Source organism: Myotis myotis, unplaced genomic scaffold, assembly GCF_014108235.1.
Source record: "Myotis myotis isolate mMyoMyo1 unplaced genomic scaffold, mMyoMyo1.p scaffold_m19_p_20, whole genome shotgun sequence".
Lineage (NCBI taxonomy): Eukaryota > Metazoa > Chordata > Mammalia > Chiroptera > Vespertilionidae > Myotis > Myotis myotis.
In genome coordinates this window covers 22,625,407-22,650,525 of record NW_023416325.1, presented here as the reverse complement: position 1 = coordinate 22,650,525, position 25,119 = coordinate 22,625,407, and the positions used below count along the sequence as shown (strand labels likewise).

At 59.8% G+C, this 25,119-nt stretch overlaps 1 protein-coding gene across 6 annotated transcripts in view; it reads left to right on the top strand.

Moving 5' to 3' along the window:
- GRAMD1B (GRAM domain containing 1B) overlaps window positions 1–25,119 on the top strand; it is a 165,448-nt gene that overhangs the window by 103,601 nt on the left and 36,728 nt on the right. For all 6 annotated transcript variants that reach the window (XM_036354131.1, XM_036354129.1, XM_036354130.1 and 3 more), the window contains 2 exons: window positions 16,046–16,259; window positions 21,662–21,682. In XM_036354131.1, the coding sequence (XP_036210024.1) occupies window positions 16,046–16,259; window positions 21,662–21,682 (235 nt within the window). The remainder of the gene's footprint in view (window positions 1–16,045; window positions 16,260–21,661; window positions 21,683–25,119) is intronic.

Here is a 25,119-nt window from a genome sequence, read left to right as displayed (position 1 = left end):
TGAGCTGTAGAGTTAGATGATTTACTACCATTTTTTCTTGTTTGTTGAGATAGGCCCATAGAGCTATAAACTTCCCTCTCAGGACTGCTTTCATTGCGTCCCAAAGGTTTTGGATTGTTGTGTTTTCATTGTCATTAGTTTCCAGGATGTTTTTAATTTCTTCTTTGATCTCATTGGTAACCCAATCAATATTTAATAACGTGCTATTCAGCTTCCAAGTGTTTGAGTATTTTGAGTTGTTTTTATTGTAGTTTATTTCTAATATCATGGCCTGTGGTCTGAGAAGATGCTTGGTATGATTTCAATCTTCTTGAATTTAGGGAGACTTTGTTTGTGACCCAATATGTGGTCTATTTTTGAAGATGTCCCATGAGCACTTGAGAAGAACATATATTTTGTGGCTTTGGGGTGAAGTGTTCTGAAGATGTCAATTAAGTCCATCTGATCTAGTGAGTCATTTAGGATTGCTGTTTCTTTGCTGAGTTTTTGTCTAGCGGATTTATCCAGTGATGTCAGTGGTGTATTAAAGTCCCCTACTATGATTGTATTGTTGTCGATCTCTCCCCTGATATCTTCCAGGAGTTTTCTTATGTATGTGGGTGCTCCTGCATTGGGTGCATATATGTTTATCAGGGTTATATCCTCTTGTTGTATTGATCCCTTTAGTATTATGAAGTGGCCTTCCTTATCTCTTGTTATGGCCTTCACTTTGAGGTCTATTTTGTCTGATATAAGTATTGCTACCCCAGCTTTTTTTTCATTTCCATTTGCCTGAAAGATATTTTTCCATCCCTTCACTTTCAGTCTGTATGAGTCCCTTCTAATGAGGTGGGTCTCTTGTAGACAGCAAATATATGGGTCATGTTTTTTTATCCATTCAGCCACTCGATGTCTTTTGATTGGACCATTTAGTCCATTTACGTTTAAAGTTATTATTGAAAGGTACTTGTTTGTAGCCATTTCTATTTTTTTGTGTGGCTGTTTTCTTTCTGGGCTTTTTAGTTCTTCTTTTTACACCAGTCCCTTTAGCATTTCTTGCATTGCTGGCTTGGTGGTGATAAACTCCCTTAGCCTTTTTTTTTGTCTGTGAAGCTTCTTATTTCCCCTTCAATTTTGAATGATAGCCTTGCTGGATAGAGTATTCTTGGATTCAGTCCTTTGCTTTGCATCACTTTGTAAATTTCCGTCCATTCTTTTCTGGCCTGATGTGTTTCTGTTGAGAAATTATTTGATAATCTGATGGGGGATCCTTTGTAGGTAACTCTCTGTTTCTCTCTGCAGCCTTTAAGATTCTGTCTTTGTCTTATACATTTGCCATCGTTATTATGACGTGTCTTGGTGTGGGTCTTTTGGGGTTCATCTTGCCTGGGACTCTCTGTACTTGTGTAACTTTTTTCTTCCCCATATCTGGGAAGTTTTCTGACATTATTTCTTCAAATAGATTTTCTAATCCTTGCTGCTCTTCTTGTCCTTCTTGCAGCCCTATTATGCGTATGTTACTTCGTTTCATGTTGTCCCGAAGCTCCCTTAGGCTCTCCTCCTGCTTTTTAATGTTTTTCTCCAGTTGCTGTTCAGATTGAGCTTGTTTCTCTGCCTTATCTTCTAATTCACTAATTCGGTCCTCTGCTTCTTCTAGCCTGCTGTTGAAACTTTCCATGGTGTTTTTGATTGTAGCTATATCACTTTTCATTTCTTCCTGATTCTTGCATAGGTTGTTGATTTTCTCATCCATCCGGTGAATGAATTGTACAACCATTATTCTGAATTCTTTTTCTGTCATGTTGCATGCTTCAACTTCATTAATGTCCTTTCTTGGTGACTCCTCATTGTCTTTCCTCTGGGTGTTGTTTCGTCTCTTCATTCTGATTTTCTCCCGATGGTTCAAACGTCGAGTTGCGTGGGCCTGGGCTGTGTGCAGTGGGAGCCTCCCACCACCCTAGTGTCACTGAAGAGCTCTGACACTAAGATGTGTGGTTGTTGTGGGTTGGTGGGAACCAGGCTCGCTCAGAGTCAGTGTTGTCAGCGCTCAATGTGGCCTCGTACGTGCCCTTAGAATCAGGGACCCTGCCTGCACTGTGCTGAAACAGAGACCCCCCTGAAGCGTGTTGAAAACCAGAGGCCCCTAGCGTGCGCCAGGAGTCAGAGTTCCCCAGAATCCAGTATCAGAGTTTCTGTTGCTTCGCGCGACCTTGCCTTGAGAATCAGGGTCCCTGTGTGCCCTTGCACCAGGAATTGGAGTCACTGGCTCTTAGTATGAATGCACAGGAAATCAGGATCTCAGGCGCAGGTGAAAAGAAACACAGTCAAGTCACTGGTGCTTGGTGCTGCCTCCTGCCCAGAGAATTGGGGTCCCTGGGCCTGTGATAACGCGGGACAAATTCCCAGTGTTCGCACGATTGCTCCCAGCCCAGGGCTCCGAAGCTGGCAGTGTACGTAGGCTCAGTTCCTGGGGTTCGTGCGTTTGCTCCCAGCCCAGGACTCCTGAACCAGGCCCTAGGTAGGATCAGTTCCAAGGTGCTCGCGCACTTCCAGGCTAAAGTTCCTGGAGCGCTGAGGCCCTGGCAAGGGGTGGGTCTATCAGTTAGTTACTCTGGCGCTGCCTGCAAGCCTGCGGGAAGGGGGGATGGGCTCTATTACTCACGGATCTGCCGCAGGGATTTCTGAACTTTTGGTGTCCGCAGGTCTGTAGCTGTGGTCACAGGTCTCTGTCCCCAGTGGCTGCAGGGTCCTGGTATGCACCTGAGATCAGACTGGGTGGTGCTGAGGCCAGGATCCTAGTCTGAAGCAGCTCTGTTTCCCAAGATGGCGTGGTCGCCGTGCCTCCGCTGGCCGCCCAGGAGTGTCCGCGCAGGGAGCGGGACTCCGCCGCCTAAGACTGCCCGGTTTAGCAGCCCCTTAGAAGACCTGCAGAATCTAACTGTCCCTAGCTCATACACACACACCACAGGCGTCCACACACTCCTCTATCACTTCCTTGCGCTCTCACACTCTCTCCCTCCCTACCTTCCTGCTGGTCGCCATTTTCTCCTACTTCTAGGTTGTATTTTCTAAAAGATTCTCCTCCTCACCCTGGTCAGGTGTGTTTTGATCATTCGACAAAGAACACAGGTGCATAGAAAGGGCACAAGACAGCCCAGAATTTATGCTCATACATACACACCGAGGTCTACACGAAGTGGCCAGTGCCGCAGACAGTCTGGGAATGATGTTGTATTTTAGTTTTCATGGATCCAGAAGTCATACTAAGAATCAGTGGGCTGTTATTATAAAAAGGCAGATGTACCCTGGCTGGTTCAGCTCAGTGGATAGAACATCGGCCTGTGGACTGAAGGGTCCCGGGTTTGATTCCGGTCAAGGGCACATGCCCGGGTTGTGGGTTCTATCCCCAGTAGGGGGCATGCAGGAGGCAGCTGCTCAATGATTCTCTCTCATCATTGATGTGTCTGTCTCTCCCTCTCTCTCCCTTCCTTTCTGAAATCAATGGAAAATATATATTTTAAATAATAATAAAAATAAAAAGGCAGATGTGGGATCGGCTTCAGAAATAAATACCCGAGCTCTAGCTGGTTTGGCTCACTGGATAGAGCATCAGCCTGCAGACTAAAGGGTGGCAGGTTCGATTCCCGTCAAGGGCACATGCCTAGGTTGTGGGCTTGATCCCCAATAGAGGGCGTGCAGGAAGCAGCCAATCAATGATTCTCTCTCATCATTGATGTTTCTATCTCTTCTTTCCTCTCTGAAATCAATAAAAATATATTTTTAAAAATCTATATATATAAAACCCTAATATGCAAATAGATCAAACGGCCAAACAACCAGTCGCAATGACGTGTGCTGACCACCAGGGGGTATGCGCAGAACACAGCGGGCATTGGCAGCAGGAGGCAGAGGGCAGAAGTTGGCGGGAGTTGGCCGTGGTGGGATGGTGGAACAGGTGAGCGGGGGCGCCAGACCAAGGCGGGGCGCTGGTCACTGTCATTGGGGCGAGCCTCTGGTCGTTACTGAAAACTCTTTGCTCCTGCACACCACGGTCCCGCCCAGCACTCACACCTGCTGCCAGCGCCGGCCCCACTCACACCCGCTGCCGCCGCTCACACCCACTGCCGGCGCCTGGCGCTGGCACCAATTGCTCAGCACTGTCAGTCGGTGCGAGTGGCGGCTGCTGGCCCTGATCGCCCCTCAGGGCTTCTTCACCTTCCCCTGCTCCTGAGGGACGATCAGGGCCAGCAGCCGCCACTCGCACCCGCTGACACCCCCGGAGCCACTGCTCACACCCACTGCTGGCACTGGCCCAATCGTTCCACGCTATCAGCGGGTGCCAGTGGGGCCAGCACTGTCACCACATGGGAGTCGGGGCAGCTGGAGTGGGGCTGCCAGCAGACGGGGACCAGGGGCCGAGGCAGGAGGGGCCAGGCAGGGGCTTGAAGGATGGGCCGAGACCCGCCCCTGTGCCCAGCGCACTCACAGCCCACAGTTCCTTTCAAGGTGCATGAATTCATGCACTGGGTCCCTAGCAAATAAGTAAATATCTGAGACTGCGACAGTAGGATGAGCAGCTTTACAAAGCGCGCTCCTGGCTTCATGCCGCGCATGTCTGTGACCCTGTGCCACGTGCTGGCTGTACAGGGCCACGAGGAAGGGCTGCCCGGGACAGGGAGGCACTCAGGTGGAGCGGCCTGCGGACAGGCTCCTCTAGGGAGGTGGCCTTTGACCTGAAGGTGGAAAAGGAACCAGAGTTCCAGGAGAGGGACCCGTGCAGCAGTCCTGGGGCAGGGGTGTGTGGGGGTGTGCGAGGGGCAAACAGGCCCACAGAGCCAGACAGAGTGAGGGGCGGCGGGACAGGTGGAGCCGGGGAGACAGTGAGGGGAGATGGGACAGGTGGAGTTGGGGAGACAGTGAGGGGAGGTGGGACAGGTGGAGTTGGGGAGACAGTGAGGGGAGATGGGACAGGTGGAGTTGGGGAGACAGTGAGGGGAGGCGGGACAGGTGGAGTTGGGGAGACAGAGGGGAGACGGGACAGGTGGAGTTGGGGAGACAGAGGGGAGACGGGACAGGTGGAGCCAGGGAGACAGTGAGGGGAGATGGGACAGGTGAAGTTGTGGAGACAGTGAGGGGAGGCGGGACAGGTGGAGTTGGGGAGACAGAGGGGAGACGGGACAGGTGGAGCGGGGAGACAGCCCCAGGTCTGCCCTTCAGGGCTGGGGCGGTCAGTGAGTGCGTCTCGAAGAGGATGTGAGCCTCTCCCTCCAGGAGGCTGGGACAGGGTGCAGACTGGCCTTGAGCAGCCGTGGGCCTGTGGGTGAAGCGCCCCTGCCTGACTTCTGACCCTGGTTCTAGCATCACCACGTTTCCAAGGTGGTCATAATCAGTTCCTCTTCCGAATGCCCACAGAGATGACGAGGCCTGGCGTCCCCCCCAGGCCTGGCGGACCCAGCCAGGCTCGGTTTGTTTTTGCCGGAAGGGGAAGTGGGCCAGGCTGTTTGGCATTTCAGGCGTGGAGTCCTGGTTCTATTGCAGGCCCTGGTCTCCATGGAAATGAAAACTAGTGTTTGTCTTGCCTGTTCCTGGACTGAATTCCAAACTCTGGGCTGCACAGAAGTGGCAGGAAAGCCCGGGAGACGGGTGGGACGGAGGCGGCCCTGCCGTTGGGAGGGGAGCCCTTCTCGGGGCGAGTGGGAACGGCAACTGAGTGCCCGGCCCGGCCTCCCCAGCTCCCCGGACGCACCAGGGAAGCGGGAGTTCTGCCCCTCTCACTCGGCCAGGGCTCTCTGTGGGCCTTGCCCGTATGGTAACTGGTCATAACTTCATCAACAACCAAAGCCACGGCTGGGGCTTCCCCCACCACCAGGAATTCATTCCGGCGTAAGTGGGTCCCTAATCAGCTGGACGCAGTTCTAGGTGGGCTCTGCCACCTCCCATTCCCCTGCGAGATTTAAAAAGTGTTGGACTTTCCATAGACACTCGAACGGGAAGGAGAAGTGGGTGAGGAGCTTGCCGCTCACGGGAATGCCCTTCACTGCCCACGCAGTGTTTACAGAGACGGCGCCAGCGAGGGACCGAGCCTGAGGGCGGGCGGCCTGGCCAGTGGCCTGTGGCCGATGTCCGGTGGCCTGTGGCCGGTGAGTGATCTGGAGAGCTGCCTGGGGCGGAACGAGCGTGAGTCCTGGTTCCACCTTCTTGGTTCCAAATTCCGGGGCAGAGGGGCCGGTCCTGAACCGTGTGCGCTTTACCCAGAGGCCACTGGGAGAGCCCCGGGCAGTGTCCGAAAGCTCCCCAAACGGAGCACAGGACGTTCCTCTGCCCATCACGCCTGCGGGGCAGTTGAAGGAGGCCGTTCTGTGCCCAGCTCTGCGGCGGGCACGGTGTGAGCTGCAGTCGGAGAGGCGTCATCTCAGGAGCGCCTGCCCTGCTGAGACGCGCCTGCTGTGGCCTCCGGCCCGGGGCGCAGCGACAGAGCACATCCGCTCCGTGGGCCCCGCCAGCGCCCCAACTTCGGAAGCGGCAGTGCTCCTTAGTCAGGGCCGGCCTCTTTCCCTTCGCTTGTCAGAGAGAAAAGTGACAACAGCCAACACAACAGCCGTCTGGTGTGAATGAATCAAAAATGTACCTTTTTTGGTCAGATCGACGAGAAGTCTCCTTTCTGTGCCGTGGAATTTCGGTAGCCAGTTTATGAGCCCCGAGATGGAAAAGGCTGAAGATGGCTGCTCTACGCCGTTAAATAAAAGCAACAACAAAAAGCCTTGTCTGGGCAGCCCATGGCCCGTGCTGCAGCCAGGTGGCCACGTACGACACCGAACTGTCTCCCTCCAAGGACGCCCCAGCGGTGGCGCTGCTGCTGGTTGGCTCTCGGGCGATGGGGGTGATGGCAGAGTGGGCGCCACGCGTGGTCCCGGGAGCTCCTCTCAGGAGAGCAGTAGTACATTTCTCACCCTTTCGAGCCCAACCCCATCCAACACCCTAAAAAGTGGGGGAGCACTGAGACTTGCCTGTGCAGCTGCCTGTGAACCCTGGGGGCAGCCCTGCCCCCTCTCTAGACGGCCCCCCACTCCCTCTGCACCGTGCTCTCCCGGGTCCCTGGGGTCCCTGCGGCAGCGGCTTGACTTTCGTGGGTAAAGGGGCCCAAGACCTGGAGGTCCAGAACGTTAAGGCAGCAGGGAGCGGCCCTGGCAGGTGTTTCTATTAGGTGGCTTGGTGTTTTGCATATATATATATATATATTTACAGAGAGGAAGGGAGAGGGACAGAGAGTTAGAAACATCGATGAGAGAGAAACATTGATCAGCTGCCTGCCTCCTGCACACCCCCCACTGGGGATGTGCCCGCAACCCAGGTACATGCCTTTGACCGGAATCGAACCCAGGACCCTTCAGTCCACAGACCGACACTCCATCCACTGAGCCAAACCGGTTTGGGCGGTGTTTTGCTTTCTAAGGAGGGCCCAAGGGGAATTGGGGCCCCACTGGGATTTGGGATTTGGGCCATTTTCCTCCTCTACTCAGTGCTAGTGGGTCTGTCTTCCCACGGCCGTGCTGTGGTCTCATGAGGGAACGGACACTGCTGAGTGGCAGGCCGGAGTGCAGAGGAATTGAGGCACCGTCACCGCAGGGCGTCCGATAAAATAAGCTGAATTTAGAGCCTGTGTAGGTAGACAGCGGCAGGGAGGCATTTGCAGGGAGCATGTAAATCTCATGCAAATGTTATGCAAATACGCCTGTGGTCTTTCTAGCTCAGACACTTGAGCATGTGCTGTGGGAGAATTCATAGTGGAGCTGGCGAGTTCGCATGGTGTTTGCAGGGATGCTGTAAAGGACTGAGGAGGCGAATGGATGAACCTTCGGAATTGGCACGGGATGGGAGGGGACTTCATCCCCCCAGGTGCTGAGTGGCAGCCAGACCCTGAGAACGGCGTCTCCCGGCTCAGCCGCAGCAGCTCCGGGCTCTGCACCACGGCTCCGGCTCCACACCATGGCTCCAGGTTCTGCACCAGGGCAGGTGTGACACGTCGGCTGGCTTTCTGCTCCAGCGAGTCCCCCCAGTGGTAGACACCGAGCAGCTGGTACACTCTCGGAGCCGTGTGCCCGTGTCTGCCCTCTGGGGCGGACACAGCACTGACTCCTTGGTCCTTGTAAGACTCGTCCTCTGGACAGTGACCCTCGTTCTAGAGGACAGCAGTCAGCTGTGGTGCTGATTTAACACGCAGGTGCAGGTTCGTGAGCCCTCCCCCAGAGTGGCCGCGAATTGAGGGGGTGGGGCTGGGGTTCTGCGCTTTAAGGAGCCACCCAGTGTATCTGGTCCCCATCGTGGGGTGATGCTTGGGAGGGGAGGGACAAGGATCCGTGTTCCACACGCCCCAGAGAGGAACAAAGGCGTTTGTGATGAGACCTCACTAATACTGAGCACCCACTATGTACCAAGCACCTGTACTGTACTTACGTTATTGCGTTTAACCATGGTCCTGGGAGGTAAGCATCAGTGTCTCCTTCATCCAGTTCATCCGGTAAGGAAAGGGAGGCATAGAGGCCAAGGTCGCCCAGCAGGGGGCAGCGCTGGCCTCCGCCCTGAGCCTGGCGGCCCACGCAGGCCTCAGCACGCGAGGGTTTCCTGTGAACTGGCTTTCTCCCTTTTTGGTTACGTGGCCGCCTTGGAGGTCGGGTGCGTGGGGCGGGCTTGAGGCAGGAGCAGTGCCTGCAGGGAAGCCAGTCAGCTCTGCTGATCTCCCAGGTGGTCACAGGGCTGGGCTTTCGAGGTGGGGGGACTGGAGTGAACAGGAGGTGCCCAGGACTGGGGAGGGGGCCGACTGGGAGTGAGCGGGAGGAAAGAGGGGGGAGGGGGAGGGGGGAGAGTGGGAGGGGCGCTGCCGCCATCCGCCAGGGGGAGGCGAAGGGTGGGGGCAGCAGGTCCAGGTTCTGTGATCTCTGGGGCAGAAAGAATGGGTTTCTTTGAAGACAGGGGACATTACTGAACTCTTCTGTCTGCGGGTTCTGCTTCTGAACAGTGCAGGGGTGGCTGCCCGGAGCCGGCTTGCTGACGAGACCTGACTGTGTCCGTGGGGCGGAGGGTGGGAGAGAGAGCCAAGCAGAGCAGTGAGGCCTCCCCGCCCCGGGGCTGGGGGTGGGAGGTGAGCAGTCACTGCAGAAGGCCCGGGAGCCTTTGGCCCTTGTCCTCGTTCCACATGCCCCAGTTTTTCAAGGACTTGCGCCCAAAGTCACTCTAGGACAGCGGTTCTCAACCTGTGGGTCGCAACCCCTTCGGGGGTCGAACCACCCTTTCACAGGGGTCGCCTAAGACCATCGGGTAACACATATATAATTACATATTGTTTCTGTGATTAATCACTATGCTTTAATTATGTTCAATTTGTAACAATGAAAATACATCCTGCATAGCAGATATTTACATTATGATTCATAACAGTAGCAAAATTACAGTTATGAAGTAGCAACGAAAATAATGTTATGGTTGGGTGTCACCACAACATGAGGAGCTGTATTAAAGGGTCGCAGCGTTAGGAAGGTTGAGAAGCACTGCTCTAGGGAGTAGGGTCAGACGGTAGCGTGAGGTACTGTGGTCAGACTTAAGGAAGCACTGTTTGCTAGCAAGGTAAGCAGGGGAGGAGGAGAGCGGTCTTTGTTGGAGAGCTCAAGCACAGGAGGAATGGGAGGGAGTGACCGCTGCCCGCCCCCCACCAGGGGCTGCAGGCGGCCGGGGCGGGGGGGGGGGGGGGGGGGCGTTCATTGGGCCTTTGTGGGGAGCGTTGACTACAGGAGTCTCTCTCAAGCACGTTTTGCTTCAGTCACACCCCGTCTCTGGTGATGCTCAGTGTAGTTCAGGCCTCCACACTGTTGTTCATCCTGGAACTTTCGTTTGTTTCTTTCCGGAACCGTTCTCTCCGCTCCTGTCATGCCCACAGGTTGAGAACCGCTGCTCCTCACTCTAACACATTTTCCTGAATCTGGCTTAAGTCTCAGTGCTAAATTCTTTTAAAAAATATATTATTATTCATTTCAGAGAGGAAGGGAGAGGGAGAGAGAGATAGAAACATCAGTGATGAGAGAATCACTGCTTGGCTGCCTCCTGCACGCCTCTCACTGGGGATCGAGCCCGCAACCCGGGCCTGTGCCCTGACCTGAATTGAACCGTGACCTCCTGGTTCAGAGGTCGATGCTCAACTGAGGCCCAGCGGCCGGCGAGTGCTGTGCCCATAAGGAAGCCTTTCCTGTCCCTCAAGCCGGGCCAGGATTCCCTCGCTCACTCCGTCGCCAGTGGTCGCTGACGCTGAAATGTGAGGAGCAGGCGCCTGGCTCTTCTAATGGAACGTCAGCACAGGGTTCCCTCCCTCCCCGTGTGGATGCGGGCTCCCAGCTCTGTGCCAGGTGCTGAGCAGACCCTCCCCGCGTGGATGCCAGTGCCCAGCTCTGTGCCAGATGCTCAGCAGACCCTCCCCGCGTGGATGTGGGCGCCCAGCTCTGTGCCAGATGCTCAGCAGACCCTCCCCGCGTGGATGCCAGTGCCCAGCTCTGTGCCAGGCACTGAGCAGACCCTCCCCGCATGGATGCCAGTGCCCAGCTCTGTGCCAGATGCTCAGCAGACCCTCCCCGCGTGGACACGGGCACCCAGCTCTGTGCCAGGTGCTGAGCAGACCCTCCCCACGTGGACACGGGCGCCCAGCTCTGTGCCAGGCGTTCAGCAGACCCTCCCCACGTGGATGTGGGCGCCCAGCTCTGTGCCAGGTGCTGAGCAGACCCTCCCCGCATGGATGCGGGCGCCCAGCTCTGTGCCAGGCGCTCAGCAAACGTTTGTGGAAGGAAGATCCAGATGTGAGGTCACATTTCCTTGGCCAGGCCTTAGCCTCCCTGTTTTCAGGTTTCTCATAAGTGAAGGTACGAGTTGGGTGTATTAAATCTAAACTCCAGAATGGAATCCTCGTCCACCAGCCCCTTCATTACCAGTCTTCCTTCCCTTTCTGTAGCAAATCTGAGGTCAGTTTTCTCTTTAAAATCCCAAGCTTTTGGCCCCAAAGTGGCCAGAGGTGACCTCTGAAAATGGTTCGCTATTCGCTAGACCCAGAAAACCCCACAAAATCATGCAAATCCAGGGGCTCGGGTCTTCGTGTTCACTTTAAGAACACTCGTGAAACTGCCCAGGCCATCAGCGCATGCAGATTCGAAAAGCCGCCAAGTGTCGGGAGGAGGTCCCTTTAAAGCAGCAGGGGGCGCCCTTCCGTCGTTAGTGGTGGAGTCCTGGGGGGGCCAGGCCCAACAGTGGGCTGGACACGGGTCGGTGGCCCAGAGAGAGCGCTGAATGTTCGCTTCACAAACTTAACCATCAGAGAGCGATGCTGACCTTCCGGGTTCCGGTGTAGACTCTGGTCCTCGAGCACATCCCGGTGAACTGAGCCCGGAGGTGCGGCCTGGAACCTGCGGCCCGCGGGCGGGTGAGCCCCTGAGCGCTCCCTGCCACTGAGGTCCCTCAGCCAGAGCAGGAGGCTGCACAGAAGAGAAAGACCTCCCAGGAGAAACCGAAGAAACAAAAGCCCGTGGCCCGGGAGTGAATGAGCAGAGCATAACTCTAATAAAAGTGAAATAAAAACACATCCCAAGAGTTTGAAATGATGCATCAATCATCAGTAGTGGTGGCAGGACCAGGTTAGAGTGTGTGTGAAGGACACGGGACTGCAGGTTTGAGAGACACGGGAACTTCTGTGATCCTCACCCGAGGATGTATTTATTGATTTTGAGAGAGAGGAAGGAAGAGGGGGAGAGAGAGAGAGAGAGAGAGCGCGCACTGATCAGTTGCCTCCCATACACACCCCAACTGTGGATCACACTGAAACCTAGGCATGTGCCCTGCCTGGGACTGGAGCCTGGAACCTTTGGCGTGGGGATGCCCCAGCCAGCCGAGCCAGCCGCCAGGGCTGGACTTGGTGTTATTTGCTCAGCGGGACGTCCGAAGCCGTAGGATAATGGGCTGCCTGTTAAGAGTCTCCGACTGGAGCGAGTCTAGCAGTGATTTTGCTGAGTTGAAACTAGAGCTCCGAAGCTTCTGTGTGGTGCAGGGTCAGGGGGCGGGGGGGGGGGGGGGGACTTTGGGGAAAACCATAGAGGCGTAGCCATGGGAGAGGGTGGTCCGAAGTGAGGAATTCACATTTAGAAGCAACATAGAGGACCGAGGGAAGGCTGGAGGCAGGAGGTCAGTTCCTTCGTTTCTCTATTCCCCAGCTCCCCAGCTCCCCAGCTCCCCAGCTCCCCAGCCAGCCCAGCAAACAACCATTTTGAACACGTGGCTGAGAAACTCGCTATCAGATAGGCCCATGCTTCGCCCCGGGCCTGCGCCTTACCCGTCTGTGGGACGTCGGTGAATCAGTCAGTCAAAAATTCAACGTTATCAACTGAAAAACAAGACTAATAGTAACATCCGTTAATGCTGCCTAGGTTGGTTGAGACGGTTGGATAAGATAATACGCGATGAATGCTCGGTGCTGGACCAGGAATTGTGGAACATCCGCTAACGATTTGCTCTTTTGTTTATACTAACAGGCCGGGGTAAGATCTGGGAGATGTCCTGGTGCTGGGGGTGGTTAACGCCTTGGGGATGAAGGCATTCACCAGTCAGAGTCAAACCAGCAGACCTGAGCGCAGCCCAGCATCGCCCTGGGCCACCTGGGAGGGGCAGGGTGTGTTAAATGCTCAATCAGTGCAGAGGTGTTGATTCGGAGAACTTTCTGGAGAAGGTGGGGTTTGAGACGGGCCTGAAAGGATGAACAGGACTCCACCCAGTAGCTGGGGAAGGAGGGGAAGGACTCTCACCCTCGAGGAGTGAGCGGTGGCCTGGAGTCGGGAGGCAGCAGGCTGAGAACCACAGTAAGAAAGCCGCAGGAGATCAGTCGGACTGAAGTACAGGGACGCTCAGCGGCATAAGGAGAGAGAAAGTGTCTAAACATAGGTAAGTGTCAGATTCTTTCAGCTGAGCTTCAGCTCGTTCCCAGGAGTTTAGACGTGAATGTGGATGCCGGTCGGGCGGGGAGGTACTCTGGGGCTTACATTCAGACAGATTTAAGGACAACATTGTGAGTGGGTGTGGAAGAGAAGGAGATGGAGGAGGCCACTTAGAAGGCTGCTGGAGGCGGCCAGCCAGAGGCATGGACCTGCCTTGCTGCCCTGGGGCGGGGGTGGGGGTGGGGGGTGGGGAGGGGCGGAGACAGCAGGGGCTGGGAGCTTCCCCGAAGGAAGTACCACTGAGGGCTCAGTGACTCCGTGTTCATGGGGGAGATGGAAGAGGTGGGTTCGCAGCCTGCGAGACCAGGAAGTGATCGTGCTGTTGAGAAAGGGGAGAGGGCGGGGGACGGCTGTCAGTGGGAGGTGCTCCGGGACATCGGGACTCTGGAGGAAATGTCCTGGCCGTGGGTTGTGCCCTGGAGCTGGGAGCCGAGGCGGCAGGCGGTGGCGGCGGCCTTGCTGGGGGGCAGAGTTGGAGGTTTGGATGCAGGAGCTACGGCGCTGGAGGGCGCATCATCGTCATCGGAGAAGGACTGCATTTCCTCTCGGTAGCGGGAGAGGAGCCAGCGGCCCAGACAGGACAATGGGGGAGGTGTGTGTCACCCGGGGGAGGAGAGACTTTCAAGAACATCGGTGATTAGGTCTTACAAGCATTGAGATTAAAGTGACAAGTGACGTGTTGAAAGCATTTTAGGCACCTTGGGCGGCTGGCGATAGGGAGGAAGTCACGGACATCGGGCTCCAGGGCTGATCGTCCCTGAGGCTTGGAGGCTCCAGTGAGTTTCCTCTGAGTAGGAATGTGCTGCCCAGCCCTTGCCTGAAGGCCGCCTCCTCGGCGATGCAGGACAGAATCCCGTGGAAGACGTGCCTCATGGAGGGCAGGGCAGGAGCCAGGCTGCGGGCGATGTGTCTGGGGTGGGCGTGCTCGGTGCTTCTCTCAGCAAAGCTGGGGTCGGGGCGGAGTTCCTGGCTGGCCCTCCAGCACAGCGATCCGAGGGCAGTGGTCGGCAAAGGGCGGCTCGCGAGCCACATGCGGCTCTTTGGCCCCGTGGCATGGGCCACAAAGTTTCAATCGCACTGTACGTGCGCGCCCGCACGTGGTATTTTGTGGAAGAGCCACACTCAAGGGGCCAGTTTGCCGACCACTGTCCTAGGGGACAGTTTAAAACAGTGAACTTAGCTGCGGTTGCAAGTGGCCCAGAGCCAGGAGCAGCCCGGAAGGGAGCACCTGGGTCCCCGGGAGCTCGGGCCGGGGTGCGGGAGCTCTGCGCTCCCCTGCGGAGAAGGAGCGGGCTTTTCTGGTCAGCTGTGGAAGTGAAGCAGGTCGGTCGGGGGATGGGCCAGACCCGGACAGCCTCGTTTTCTAAATCACAGTCAGTGTTGGTAGAGCAAGTGAGTTCCTAAATGTGAACTCTGCTTCCAGGTGGAGCTGAACACGCCGGTGTCTTCAGCATCCCGGCCACATCTGCCTCTCCTCCCTGGCCTCCTTCCCGCCCCTCCACGCCTTCTCTCCAAAAGTTAGTGCACGGCCCTCCCTCCTCTCGGGGCCGGCCCGCTGGTTTGGGCGTTGGGCTCCCTTCCCATTCTCTCCGCTGAGGATCCCGGTGGAGGTCTCTGCGGAAAGGGGCCTGGTTTTCATTGCAATTGGGTCCGATGGGGCACCTGAAGTCGCAGCTGGGTCTCTGTGCAAATGACAGGCCCCTCCCTGCACTCGCCTTGCCTAGGGGGCCTCCCCCTGGGCTCCGGCTCCGCCCAGCGCCGACCCTGCTCTCCGCTGCCCAGGGGGCAGGGGTCCCTGGCTCCCCTCTCCCCCGGTGCCGCTTCGGCGTCCGGTCTCACACTGTCCGTCCCGCTTCCACTGTCTCTCCTCCCTCACCTTTTCCTTTTTCCGTCTCCTCCATCCTCAGAGCAAAGCAATCACCGATTAGAGCTTAACTGCACTGGATTTCGTTCCCTCTCCTCATCATCTCTTTCCTTCTCTCCCATTAGGCTAGTGGCCATGGTAAGTGTTGACGCGGCTCGTAAGGGTTGCTGTTGGGAGTGTGGTCCTGTGGCCGCGCCAGGTGCCTAATGCGATGAGCCTAATGGGAGGCGCGCAATGCGGACGTGAGAGCTGCGCCGTGTTCCTCTTTCCCGGGCTGGGAAGCGCGCCAGTGGGGCTTTCAAGGAGATGGTGTGGTGGGGTGCGTGACAAGTCCGGAGATCCACAGTTTGCTTCTGCACTTTCTGTGATTGAGGACACTGAGCTTCTCTTTGCCACACATTGGTCTTAATTTTTAAAAATAGGGATTAAAGCCCTAGCTGGTCTGGCTCAGTGGATAGAGCATCAGCCTGCGGACTGAAGAGTCCCTGGTTCAATTCCGGTCAAGGGCACATGCCTGGGGTTGTGGGCTCGATCCCCAGTAGGGGGCGCACAGGAGGCAACCAATCAATGATTCTGTCTCATCGTTGTTTGTATCTCTTTCCTCTCCCTTCCTCTCTGAAATCAATAAAAAATATATTTTAAAAAATAAAACAGGGATTATGGCATTTCTCACTACTACCTTGGTGGAATGATTTAAGATCCCAGTGAAATAATATGTATGTGAATGTTTTGAAAAGTAGGATTATTTATGTGGATAAATATCTCCCAATCAAAATGTAAAAACTGGGTTGGCAGCATGTGTCAATGAGCTGACAGTATTACATGACCTCTAATGATCCTTCAGCCCTTAAAATCTGGTTTTTCTAGACAGTCCTTGGCATACCGTAGGGGCTCTAGCAACATGTAGGTGGGCAGACAGGTGATGGGTGGGCAGACAGGTGATGGGTGGAGGGAGGTGGGTGGATATCTAAGTGTCCATTTGGCCCTTCCTACTCCGGTTTCCGTTTCACATTGACACCGCCGCCCTCTGCTGGCCAGCGGCAGTATTGCGGCGCAGTGAGTGTAGCTGGGCCCTTTCCTCCCTCTCTCTCCCCAGCTGCAGACTTTGGTACCTGTCTTGGCCCTCAGTCACTCACGGCTGTCTCCCCTCCCCTCCCCTCCCTCCCGCCCCCTCCCGCCCCTGCAGCACTGCCAGTAACTCCAACCGCAGCTCGCCGGCCTGCTCCCCTGTCCTCCGGAAGCGGTCCCGCTCGCCCACCCCCCAGAGCCCGGACGCGGACGCCATGGTGGAGAAGGGCTCCGACCACTCCTCGGACAAGTCCCCCTCCACGCCTGAGCAGGGCGTGCAGCGCAGCTGCTCCTCGCAGTCCGGCCGGAGTGGAGGCGGCAAGAACTCCAAGGTGAGCCCGGGGTCCCTGTCCTGGACGCCACTTGCTTGTCAGCCGACGGGAGCATGGTGTTGGGGGACGGGGAGGTGATCACCCCTTCCTGAGGGACCCTAGTGTCCTGAGAGAGCCCTGGCTCAGTGGGTGAGGGTGGGGCAGGCAGGGAGCCCTCCTTACAGCCCTCTTCTCCACTGAGCGCTCAGGGAAGGCTGGGGCTGTCACGACCCCATGGAGGGGCTAGGGGGCCTCGCACACCTGGAGGCTTGGAGGAGGGGGGCTCCGGGAGTCAGGACGGGCCTGTGTTTAGCCTTTTTTTTTTTATTTCAGAGAGGAAGGGAGAGAGAGAGAGAGAGAGAGAGAGAGAAAGAGATAGAAACATCAATGATAGAGAATCATGGATCGGCTGCCTCCTGCAGGCCCCACTCTGGGAATTGAGCCTGCAACCCGGGCATGTGCCCTGATCAGGAATCGAACCCTGACCTCCTATTCATGGGTTGACACTCATGCTGTTTGCAGCCTCCGCCCTGGCCTCACATTGTCTCCCTTTGATGGCATCCGTTTGATGCTCATCTGTCCGGGAAGATGGGACAGGCCCCTCCCTCCCTCCCAGGCGCGGGCACCACCGTGAGCACCAGCCTGAGGCTGAGGACTGGGCTGCTCCTGGGGCCCAGAGTCCCTGCCCCTCAGCCCTGGGGAGCAGGAGGTGTGTGTCTAGATGCCCCTCCCCCCTGGGCTCGCGGGCCTGGGGCGGTTCTGGGGTCCGGGAGGCACGGGAATGGCCTGGACCTGAAGCTGCCTTTTGACTTCTTGTTCTTCCTCTTCCCCCTTCGCCACACCCCTTCTTTGCATGCACGGCCTTAGTCTCACAGGCGCCTCTCAAAAGTAAGCCGTCCAGTCTCTGTGGCCCCCTCGTCCACTTGTCTGTAGTGCTCTGCGCCCCCTGCCCCCCGCCCGCCCTGGCCCGTGTCTTGCTTGGTCCCTTTCCCAGAGGCCCGCCCGCTGCCTGGGGCCGGCTGCCTGATGTTACCAAGGGCGGGTAAGGGACCGGTTTCCCTGCACCTAGAGCCAAAGAGACCTGCGCCCCGCCCCCCATGTCTCTGCCTGCTCCCCAACACTGCCTGGGGCTGGGGACCTGCCCCCTTACCACCACCTGGAAGCAGAGTCTTTGGGGGAGGGAGGCTCTGACCCCCTGGGCCTGCTCTGGTGGGTGATTCCTGATCCCTGGAGGAGTCAGCTGAGGGTCATGGGTCCCCACAGATGAGTTCTGGGTGCTGGAGAGTGGCCTCCTTCCCCCGCCTCCCACAGGGAGCTCTCCGCCTGAGCACCCTAGCCTGCCCCCCCGCCCCCCCCCAGCCACCGCTGCTCATGTTCCCAGGAGGTGAGACGGGCCTGGGCTGGCACCGGGGCTGCTGTGGGCCAGACTACGGGGAAGAAGGGCCTGGAGGGAGGGGGCAGGGGGGCTGGGGGGCGGGGCAGGCTTATCTGGCCACAGGGTTGTGAGGTGGCCTCTGTCCTCCCCTCCTGAGCCCCTCTCCTCTGGCGGGGAGCGGGCAGGTGCTGCCCCATGGGCATCAGGTGCTCTGTCCCTGCTCTGCCCTCAGCCTCGGCACAGTTTCCCCCCGAGGGTGCAGCTCTCGCTTCCGGACCCTCTCACCCGACACCCAGCAAGGCGCCTCCTGGTGTCCTCAGTGACCAGGCACTTCCGGGGCCCCTCCCGTCACCTGTCGGACGAGGCGAGCGCCCGGGATTGCGGATTGTCCTGAGTGGGTCCTGCAAGAGGCATGGAGGAGTGTGAACACCAGGCTCCCGTCCGGGCAGGACACAGTCCGAGAGGGAGCTGGAGACCACCAGCTGCCCACAGCCACGCCGGGCTGGGCCCGGGAGGTGGGGTGCTCCCCAAAGCCAGAGGCAGGAGACCCTGTGTGAGTGGGGGAGCGGCCCTGAGCCAGGCTGGACTCTGAGCTTCTGGAGAGACTCTCAGGGGGTTGGGGGGGGGGGGCGCCCACGCTGAGCGCGGACTGAGTGTTAGTCTTGCCCCTTCCCTACGGAGCCACAGAGGGAGGGGACAAGGGACGCAGAGCGGGCTGAGGCAGCGCCTGGCCCCGTGGACACTCTGTGTTCCCGGCTTTCCATAGCCGCCTCCCCACCGGGTTCTCTCACCATCATGGCCATCGCCACCAGCACCACAGCCTCCAAGTGCAGTTAGAGTCACACTGACTCGCGGAGAGCGTGCCCACCACGCAGAGGCAGCAGCGGGGCGCTCTGGGACATGCGTGTGGCCACACGGTCTGGATAGGAATCCGGTTCTGCACAGGGCGGGGCCTGGAGCCCAGAGTGAGGAAGAGCTGCAGGGGGAGGCGGAGAGGAGCAGAGAGTGCTTGTGTGGGGGGACAGGCCCCTCAGGGAGCCGGCTCTCGGGTGGACAGATGTGGCCGTGGCCTGGGACCCGGCAGCCAGAGCTATTGCCACTGCCTTCCCAGCCGGCCCCAGGCCCGGCCCTCAGCCACCTCCCGGAGGAGGTGGCGCCACGTCCAGGCAGGACTGAGTGCTTCCTGCCCCGGAGCCAGGCCTCGTGCGGGGCCTCCATTTCTCCCTGCCCGTGTTAGTGCGGGGCCGGGCCTGCTGGTCAGCAGTGTCCCTCTCTGGAGTCTGTCCTACACGTGAGGCTGACCGGTGCAGCACTGGCCGGTGGCAGGTGGCAGGCGGCAGGGGCATGTCCACTTCTGCCTCCAGCCTCGCGCTGTAGTGCTGGCTCCGGGCCACTAGGAGGCGCCTGCGGCACTCCTGGGCCTCCGGCTTCCTGGCCTGGAGTGGCGCGTCAGCCGGCCCTGCCTCTGGCTCCTTTCCCCTGCTTTTCATTCCTCGTGTTTGTGGTTTCCTTTCCAGTGCGACAGACTTAACCTGATCAAAGTGAGAACTTGTTTGTTCTCCTCGCTGCTGTTAGAGCAGAGCCCTGGGCTGCTGCTGCCCCGCCCACCGGCCAGGCCCCGCCCCGCCCACCGGCCAGGCCCCGCCCCCCCAGGGGAGCTGTTTCAGAGCCTGGCTGTTTGCAGGGCCTTGGGGGCCCCAGGCGCCTGCCCTCCGGGTGGGGCTGCGAGTGGGCCCCTCGGCTCCCGGCTCCCGGCAGCTCTGTCTTGGGTACTTCTCCTGACCCTCCTCCCCCTTCTGCCAGTTCCACGAGAACCCGCCAGCAGAGCCCTCTCCACACTGGTGGTTCCGCCCCTCCCGGCCTCTGGCCAAGATGGGGCATTTCCATGAGCCCACACATGGCGGCCTCCCTCCTGCCCGGGGATGCCCGCGGCCCCTCTGGCTTCCCTGCCCCTCAGGCTGGGCCACCCTCAGGGCTCAGTCCTGGAGAGCGGAGCTCGGGGGTCAGAGGCGGGTCAGAGTCCGGGACTCCTGCCCGGGGCGCTCAGGGGCTCCGTGGGGGAGGCACAGGGTGGGCCCATTTCCCTGGGCGCCTCAGTGGGCAGGGCAGAGCTGCTCGGAAGCAGCTGATGAGGGGTCGGCTCATGCTGAGAGACAAGACTGAACTCTTGCTTGTGATGGTGCATCTCCCATGTCCCTACCTGAGAACACCTCCTTCACTCCCTTCAAAGAGCAGATGTCCCCCACGAAGGACCACAGCAGGCAGCGAGGAGGCAGGGCCCTGGCTGCGGCCGCGGCCCTCGGGGGACCTCTGTTGTAAAGGCTCGGAAGGGACAGGCATTGGGTGGCGGGACAGGAGGAGAGAATGTTGTCCTGCTCCCCTCACGGGAGGAGGAGGAGGAACGCACAGCAGCGGCCAGAGGGTGTTGGTGCCCACCCAGCCCGCGGCCCTGCGGCGCCTTCGCCCAGGTCTGACGCGCAGGAGGCCGGGGTGGGCTGGGGCTGTGAGGCAGTGTCTGGTGACCTGGCTTGGGCGAGATGAAATGCAGGCAAACTGGCCGTCGAGGCTGCAGCTCCCAGGGCTCGCCTCCCCCGGCTGGGACGTGTTTTACTGCGCATCTGCCAGCCTCATGCCCTGGGCGCAGGCAGGACCAGGACCACATGGCCGGTGCTGACACGCTGACGGGCTGACTTCCAGTCCCAGGGCCGGGCTTCCGGTGGCCGCGAGTCCGCAGGGATGACAGGTGGTTTCGGGTGTTCCGATTTGGCTCCTTGACCTGCCAAGGCCTCGGAGGAGGGGGAGACGAGGCCAGGGTGGGAACCCGTGACTTCCCCATGGGCCGAGGTGACAGCCTTTGTCTGGGAGTGGCCTTGGCAAGCACCCTGCAGAGGGTGAGGGCCTGCCGTGCCCTCTGCTCCTCTGGCCGCATCCTGGCCCCTGGGCTGAAACAAACCCATCAGGGGCGGCACCACCCACCCCTGTCCCTCTGCTCACACGCACCCCTTCCAAGTGGAGGTGGCGAGTCTGCAGACTCTTCTGGTGGGAGAGCTGGTGTCCGCAGGAGGTCACGGGACCCTGCTGTCCTCACCACAGGCACACACCCGCCCTGCACCCCCAGGCACGCCGCCCTCTTCCCTGAGACAGTGGGGCCCTTGAAGCCCAGGAGGGGGATAGAGGTTGTTCATTGTGCCCAGGGGCCGACCTCTGCGCACAGCGAAGACGCTCCCCTCTCCCCGGTGGCTCTCCACCTGAATGACACCCGGGGAGCTTTGTAAACCGGGAAGCACCCGGCGCCCGTCTCAGCCCAGGGTCAGCCTCGGAGGACGAGGCCCGGGCAGGTGCGTGCTCGTGTGCATGTGTGTTCTCTGCTGCCCCCCCGGGGGTGTGCGTGAAGGACCCCAGCCTTCGAGCTCAGAGGCAGACAGGGCATAGCTTAGCCCTCCTCCTGCCCCAGAGGACTTCCTGCTGCCCCGAGGATGAGCCCCTTGGCCCGGGCGGGGCACGGAGAGCGGCCGGATCCTGGAGCTGTTGCGGGACTGGGCTTGTTGGTGTTGAGTTATGGCCCCATGGGTAGCAGGGACGTGCTCTAGCCTTGCTCCTGCTGCACCAGCGAGAGCGGGAGCGGGAGCGGCCTCATCTGCTCGCTGACAGCGCAGCGAGGAGTTTCTAGGCGGCCCCTCGCGTCCCTGGCACAGAAGCATCCGGTCCTGCCCCAGGGGGCTGGCCTGGCGGAAGGTGGCGGGGCTCACCTGCGCTCTGCTTCTGGTCAGGGCCTCGGGACGGTCGGATGCCTGCGCGCATCCCTTCCCCATCAGAACCTTTGATGAGGTCAACTCCCCAGCTGAGCTCTGGCTGGTGCTGCCATTGCCTGTACCCCGCGCGCGGAGCCACCAGCATGGGCTGCGCCGGGAGGCCCCTCCTGCAGCTGCATTGGGCCCCGCCCCTGCCCGCGCTGCTGTCTGTGTAGCCTGCCTTCTGCAGCCGGAAATGCCCCGGTGCCACCACCTCCCCTGACTAACGTACCTTCTCTTCTGTTTTGTCCTTTCAGAAAAGCCAGAGCTGGTATAATGTAAGTACCCGCTTCTCTTCTTATCGGTGCATGTGGGGCCGGGGGACGTGAGCATGGACGTGGTCGTGGACGTGGACGTGGCTGTGGACGTGGCTGGGGATGGGGATATAGAGCAGCTGGGCGGCCTGAGGCCTGCATCACACTGAGGGGCAAGGGGGGTGGGCCTCTTCCTGGACAGCCCTCCACCAGCCCAGCTGCAGGGGTCTCGGTGGCCGGGTCGCGCTGGGCTGAGGGCAGGGAGCGTGTGCCAAGGAGACCAAGGAGCGTGGACCCCCGTCCTTGCCTAGCCACCTGGGCAAGGCTCCTCTGGACTTATTGGAGGCCAGTCGGGAAGACCAGACAGACTTCTGGGACCAGAACGTAGGCCGTGGAGCTAGGAGAAATGCAGCCAGAACGTGCCCCCCAGTGGTAAAGAGACTGTAGCATGAAGGAGTTTAAACTCCTGCCCCCCCAGGCACACCTCTGAGGCCCAGGGGTGTGCCCCTCCCGGGAGGCATCCGCTGTGCTGGGGGCTGGGGTGCAGCCTGGGTGTCCGTGGGTGCCCACCAGCGGCTCCACGCCCAGACGCTGGGAGCACGCGTGCCCTGCAAAGGCCACGGCCCAGGCAGGTGGATGGGCGCGGGGCGCTGAGGTGCCCTGAGGAGCCCCTGGCTGGTCTCAGCGGGCCCTCGGGCTGTGCTCCGCCCCTGGGCTGCCCGGGCAGGGGTGGCGGCCTGCAACCACGGCCTGGCCTGCCTGGCTCAGGCACCTCTGTCGCCAAGCCTGCCGTCCCCACACCTGTCCTGCTGGGTCAGGATGCCGTCTGTCCCTGGTCCCCACCCAGGCTCCGTTCGGCAGGTTGACGGCCGGAGAAGGTGTGGGACAGGTGGCTGCGGATGCCGGAAGGGAGGGCTCCCTGAGAGGGGACGGTGGGGACGGGGTGGAGGAGAGGCGTGGGCTAAGGCAGGGACTGGGGCCAGAATTGCCTGTGCACAGGGAGGAGGGAGATGCTCTGCCACGCAGCCTGGTGACCCCACGTCAGGCACGTGTCCGGGAGCCTGAGGCTGCAGGCTGCTGCCCGAGGCCTGCCTGTCCCTGGGCGGGGGAGCCCCACTCACCCCAACCAGCGCAAAGGGGGCAGATCCCCGGCTGTGCTGCTGGGAGGGGAGTTGACGCCGAGGCAGCCGACTGGAGGACAAGCAGCTTGATCCCTTCATTCCTACCCTGTGTCTTGGACCCCCAGGAGCTGAGCGGAGGACGTGGTGGAGGGAGACAGAAGAGTGGGTGGACACTGGGAGGCAGGCAGAAGCTGAGACAGGGACCTCCCGCTGGCCGCTGGCCGAGCTGCAGGCGCCAGGAGCTGTGTCTGGCATAGCTTTGTTTTTCATGTTTGACATCTAAAGAGTGATCAGCAGCTGCCCCAGTGGGGAGAGCCCGGCTTCAAGTAACCCAGGACCCCCCCGCCCTCCTACCACTAAAGCCCTGCCCCTTCCTAAAGCGAGACCAAGGCTCTGGCTGGGCTTGCCCACTTTGGGGTGTCGGGCCCGCACAGCAGGCATCACCCCACACGCCCTTCGGACGGCACCAGTGCGCCTTGGGCTGCTCCCTGGCGTGACTGCCCCATGCGACCGGGATGCTCAAACCTGGCTGTTTCCAGAGCCACCTGCATCCCTGCGCCTGGGTACCCCTCCCCCCCCCCACGCGCCCCCTCCCCTCAGCACGTGCCCTCGGCCGCTTGATATCGAGCTCATGCTGTGCATCACGTGCATCACGCGTGTCTGTGTGTTGTGTGCAACCCCCACCCGGAAGCTCCAGGTCAGCCCGCCCCTCACCTGCAGAGCTGCCTCCCAGCTGTCCATCAGGGGTGGGCAGCCCTTGCCCTGCCTGTGGCTTTGACCTCGTCCTCTTTCCCCTTGGTCTGCTCGGCCCTTTTCCCAGCCTCTGGGTTGCCCGATGCTAGGCTCTGACCTCTGACCTCTGGGAAGGACAGGCCTCTTTATAATCTCCCTGGCCCCACGGTGTCACCACCTCCGCTGCCTGAGGCCTGTCCCGCACCCGGGACAGACACGCCTCGCCAGGTCCAGGACAGACAGACACGCCTCGCCAGGTCCAGGACAGACAGACACGCCTCGCCAGGTCCAGGACAGACAGACACGCCTCGCCAGGTCCAGGACAGACAGACACGCCTCGCCAGGTCCAGGACAGACAGACACGCCTCGCCAGGTCCAGGACAGACAGACACGCCTCGCCAGGTCCAGGACAGACAGACACGCCTCGCCAGGTCCAGGACAGACAGACACGCCTCGCCAGGTCCAGGACAGACAGACACGCTCGCCAGGTCCAGGACAGACAGACACGCTGGCCGGGTCCAGGACAGACAGACACGCTGGCCGGGTCCAGGACAGACAGACACACTGGCCGTGTCCAGGACAGACAGACACGCTGGCCGGGTCCAGGACAGACAGACACGCTGGCCGGGTCCAGGACAGTGGGAGTCACGCAGGCTGCTGACCGTCGCGGGGACATCTTAGGCCCGCGAGATGTGCGTCTGATGTGAGACGCGCCCAGCGCCCCTGCCCACCCCTCAGCGCCTCCCTGTCTGTCTCTTCTGCATTTTGCTTTATCTGTTTAGCCGTGATGACCAAGCCCCTCGGCCTACAGAGTGGACCCCGAGGGGGAGTGTCTGGGCCCAGGGCCACGTGGGAAGGCTGAGGCGTGAAGTGGCTTCTCCCCAGCTGGCTGTTCAGGGCCAGAGGGAGGTGGAAGGTCGTCCCAAGTCCCCCCGAGGCCGGTGACGTGTACTCCCCCCACCTGACCGTCCAGTTTCATTCATGGAGGCCCAACTTGGGAGGCGCAGCCCCATAGGCCTGAGACGGGGTACGCAGAAGCAGGCGTGAGTGTCAGCAGGGGCGGGGGGCCGAGCCAGCGGCGGAGGGTGCAGGTGTCCCTGCCGGAGGCCCTGCTGGCGCAGTGGGCGCATCGAGGTGCCGCGTCCTGTGCCCCGGGTGGCAGAGGTGCTGTCCCCCGCTGCCTCGCCTCTCTCCGGGGGTCAGTCCTCTGCTCGGCAACCCACCGAAGGAGCATGTCTGAGGCAGAGAACAGGCGCCCAGACGCTGGCCGCTGCCCCAGACTTAGAGCCTATTGCCTGGCGCCCTGGTGAGGGTCGGAGGATGGCTTCTGGGTGGCGAGAAGGGACAGTGCCCATCCAGGGAAGGCCGGGCACGTCCGGCAGGTAGAAGAGAGCAATGCCCTGTAGGATGAAGTGTGCATGGGGGGCGGGGGGAGGCGGGCAGTGAGGTGGGAGCACAGGGAGGGGCCGCTGTAACCCCTGGGGCTGAGGCTCTGCCCATTCCTCCCCCTGTTCCTCAGCCTCCTTCCCTCCGCCCCTGCCTGCATCACCCCCGCGCCCACCCGCTCTCCTTTCCGTATCAGTCAGGGCCCTGGCTCCTCCCGCCCGC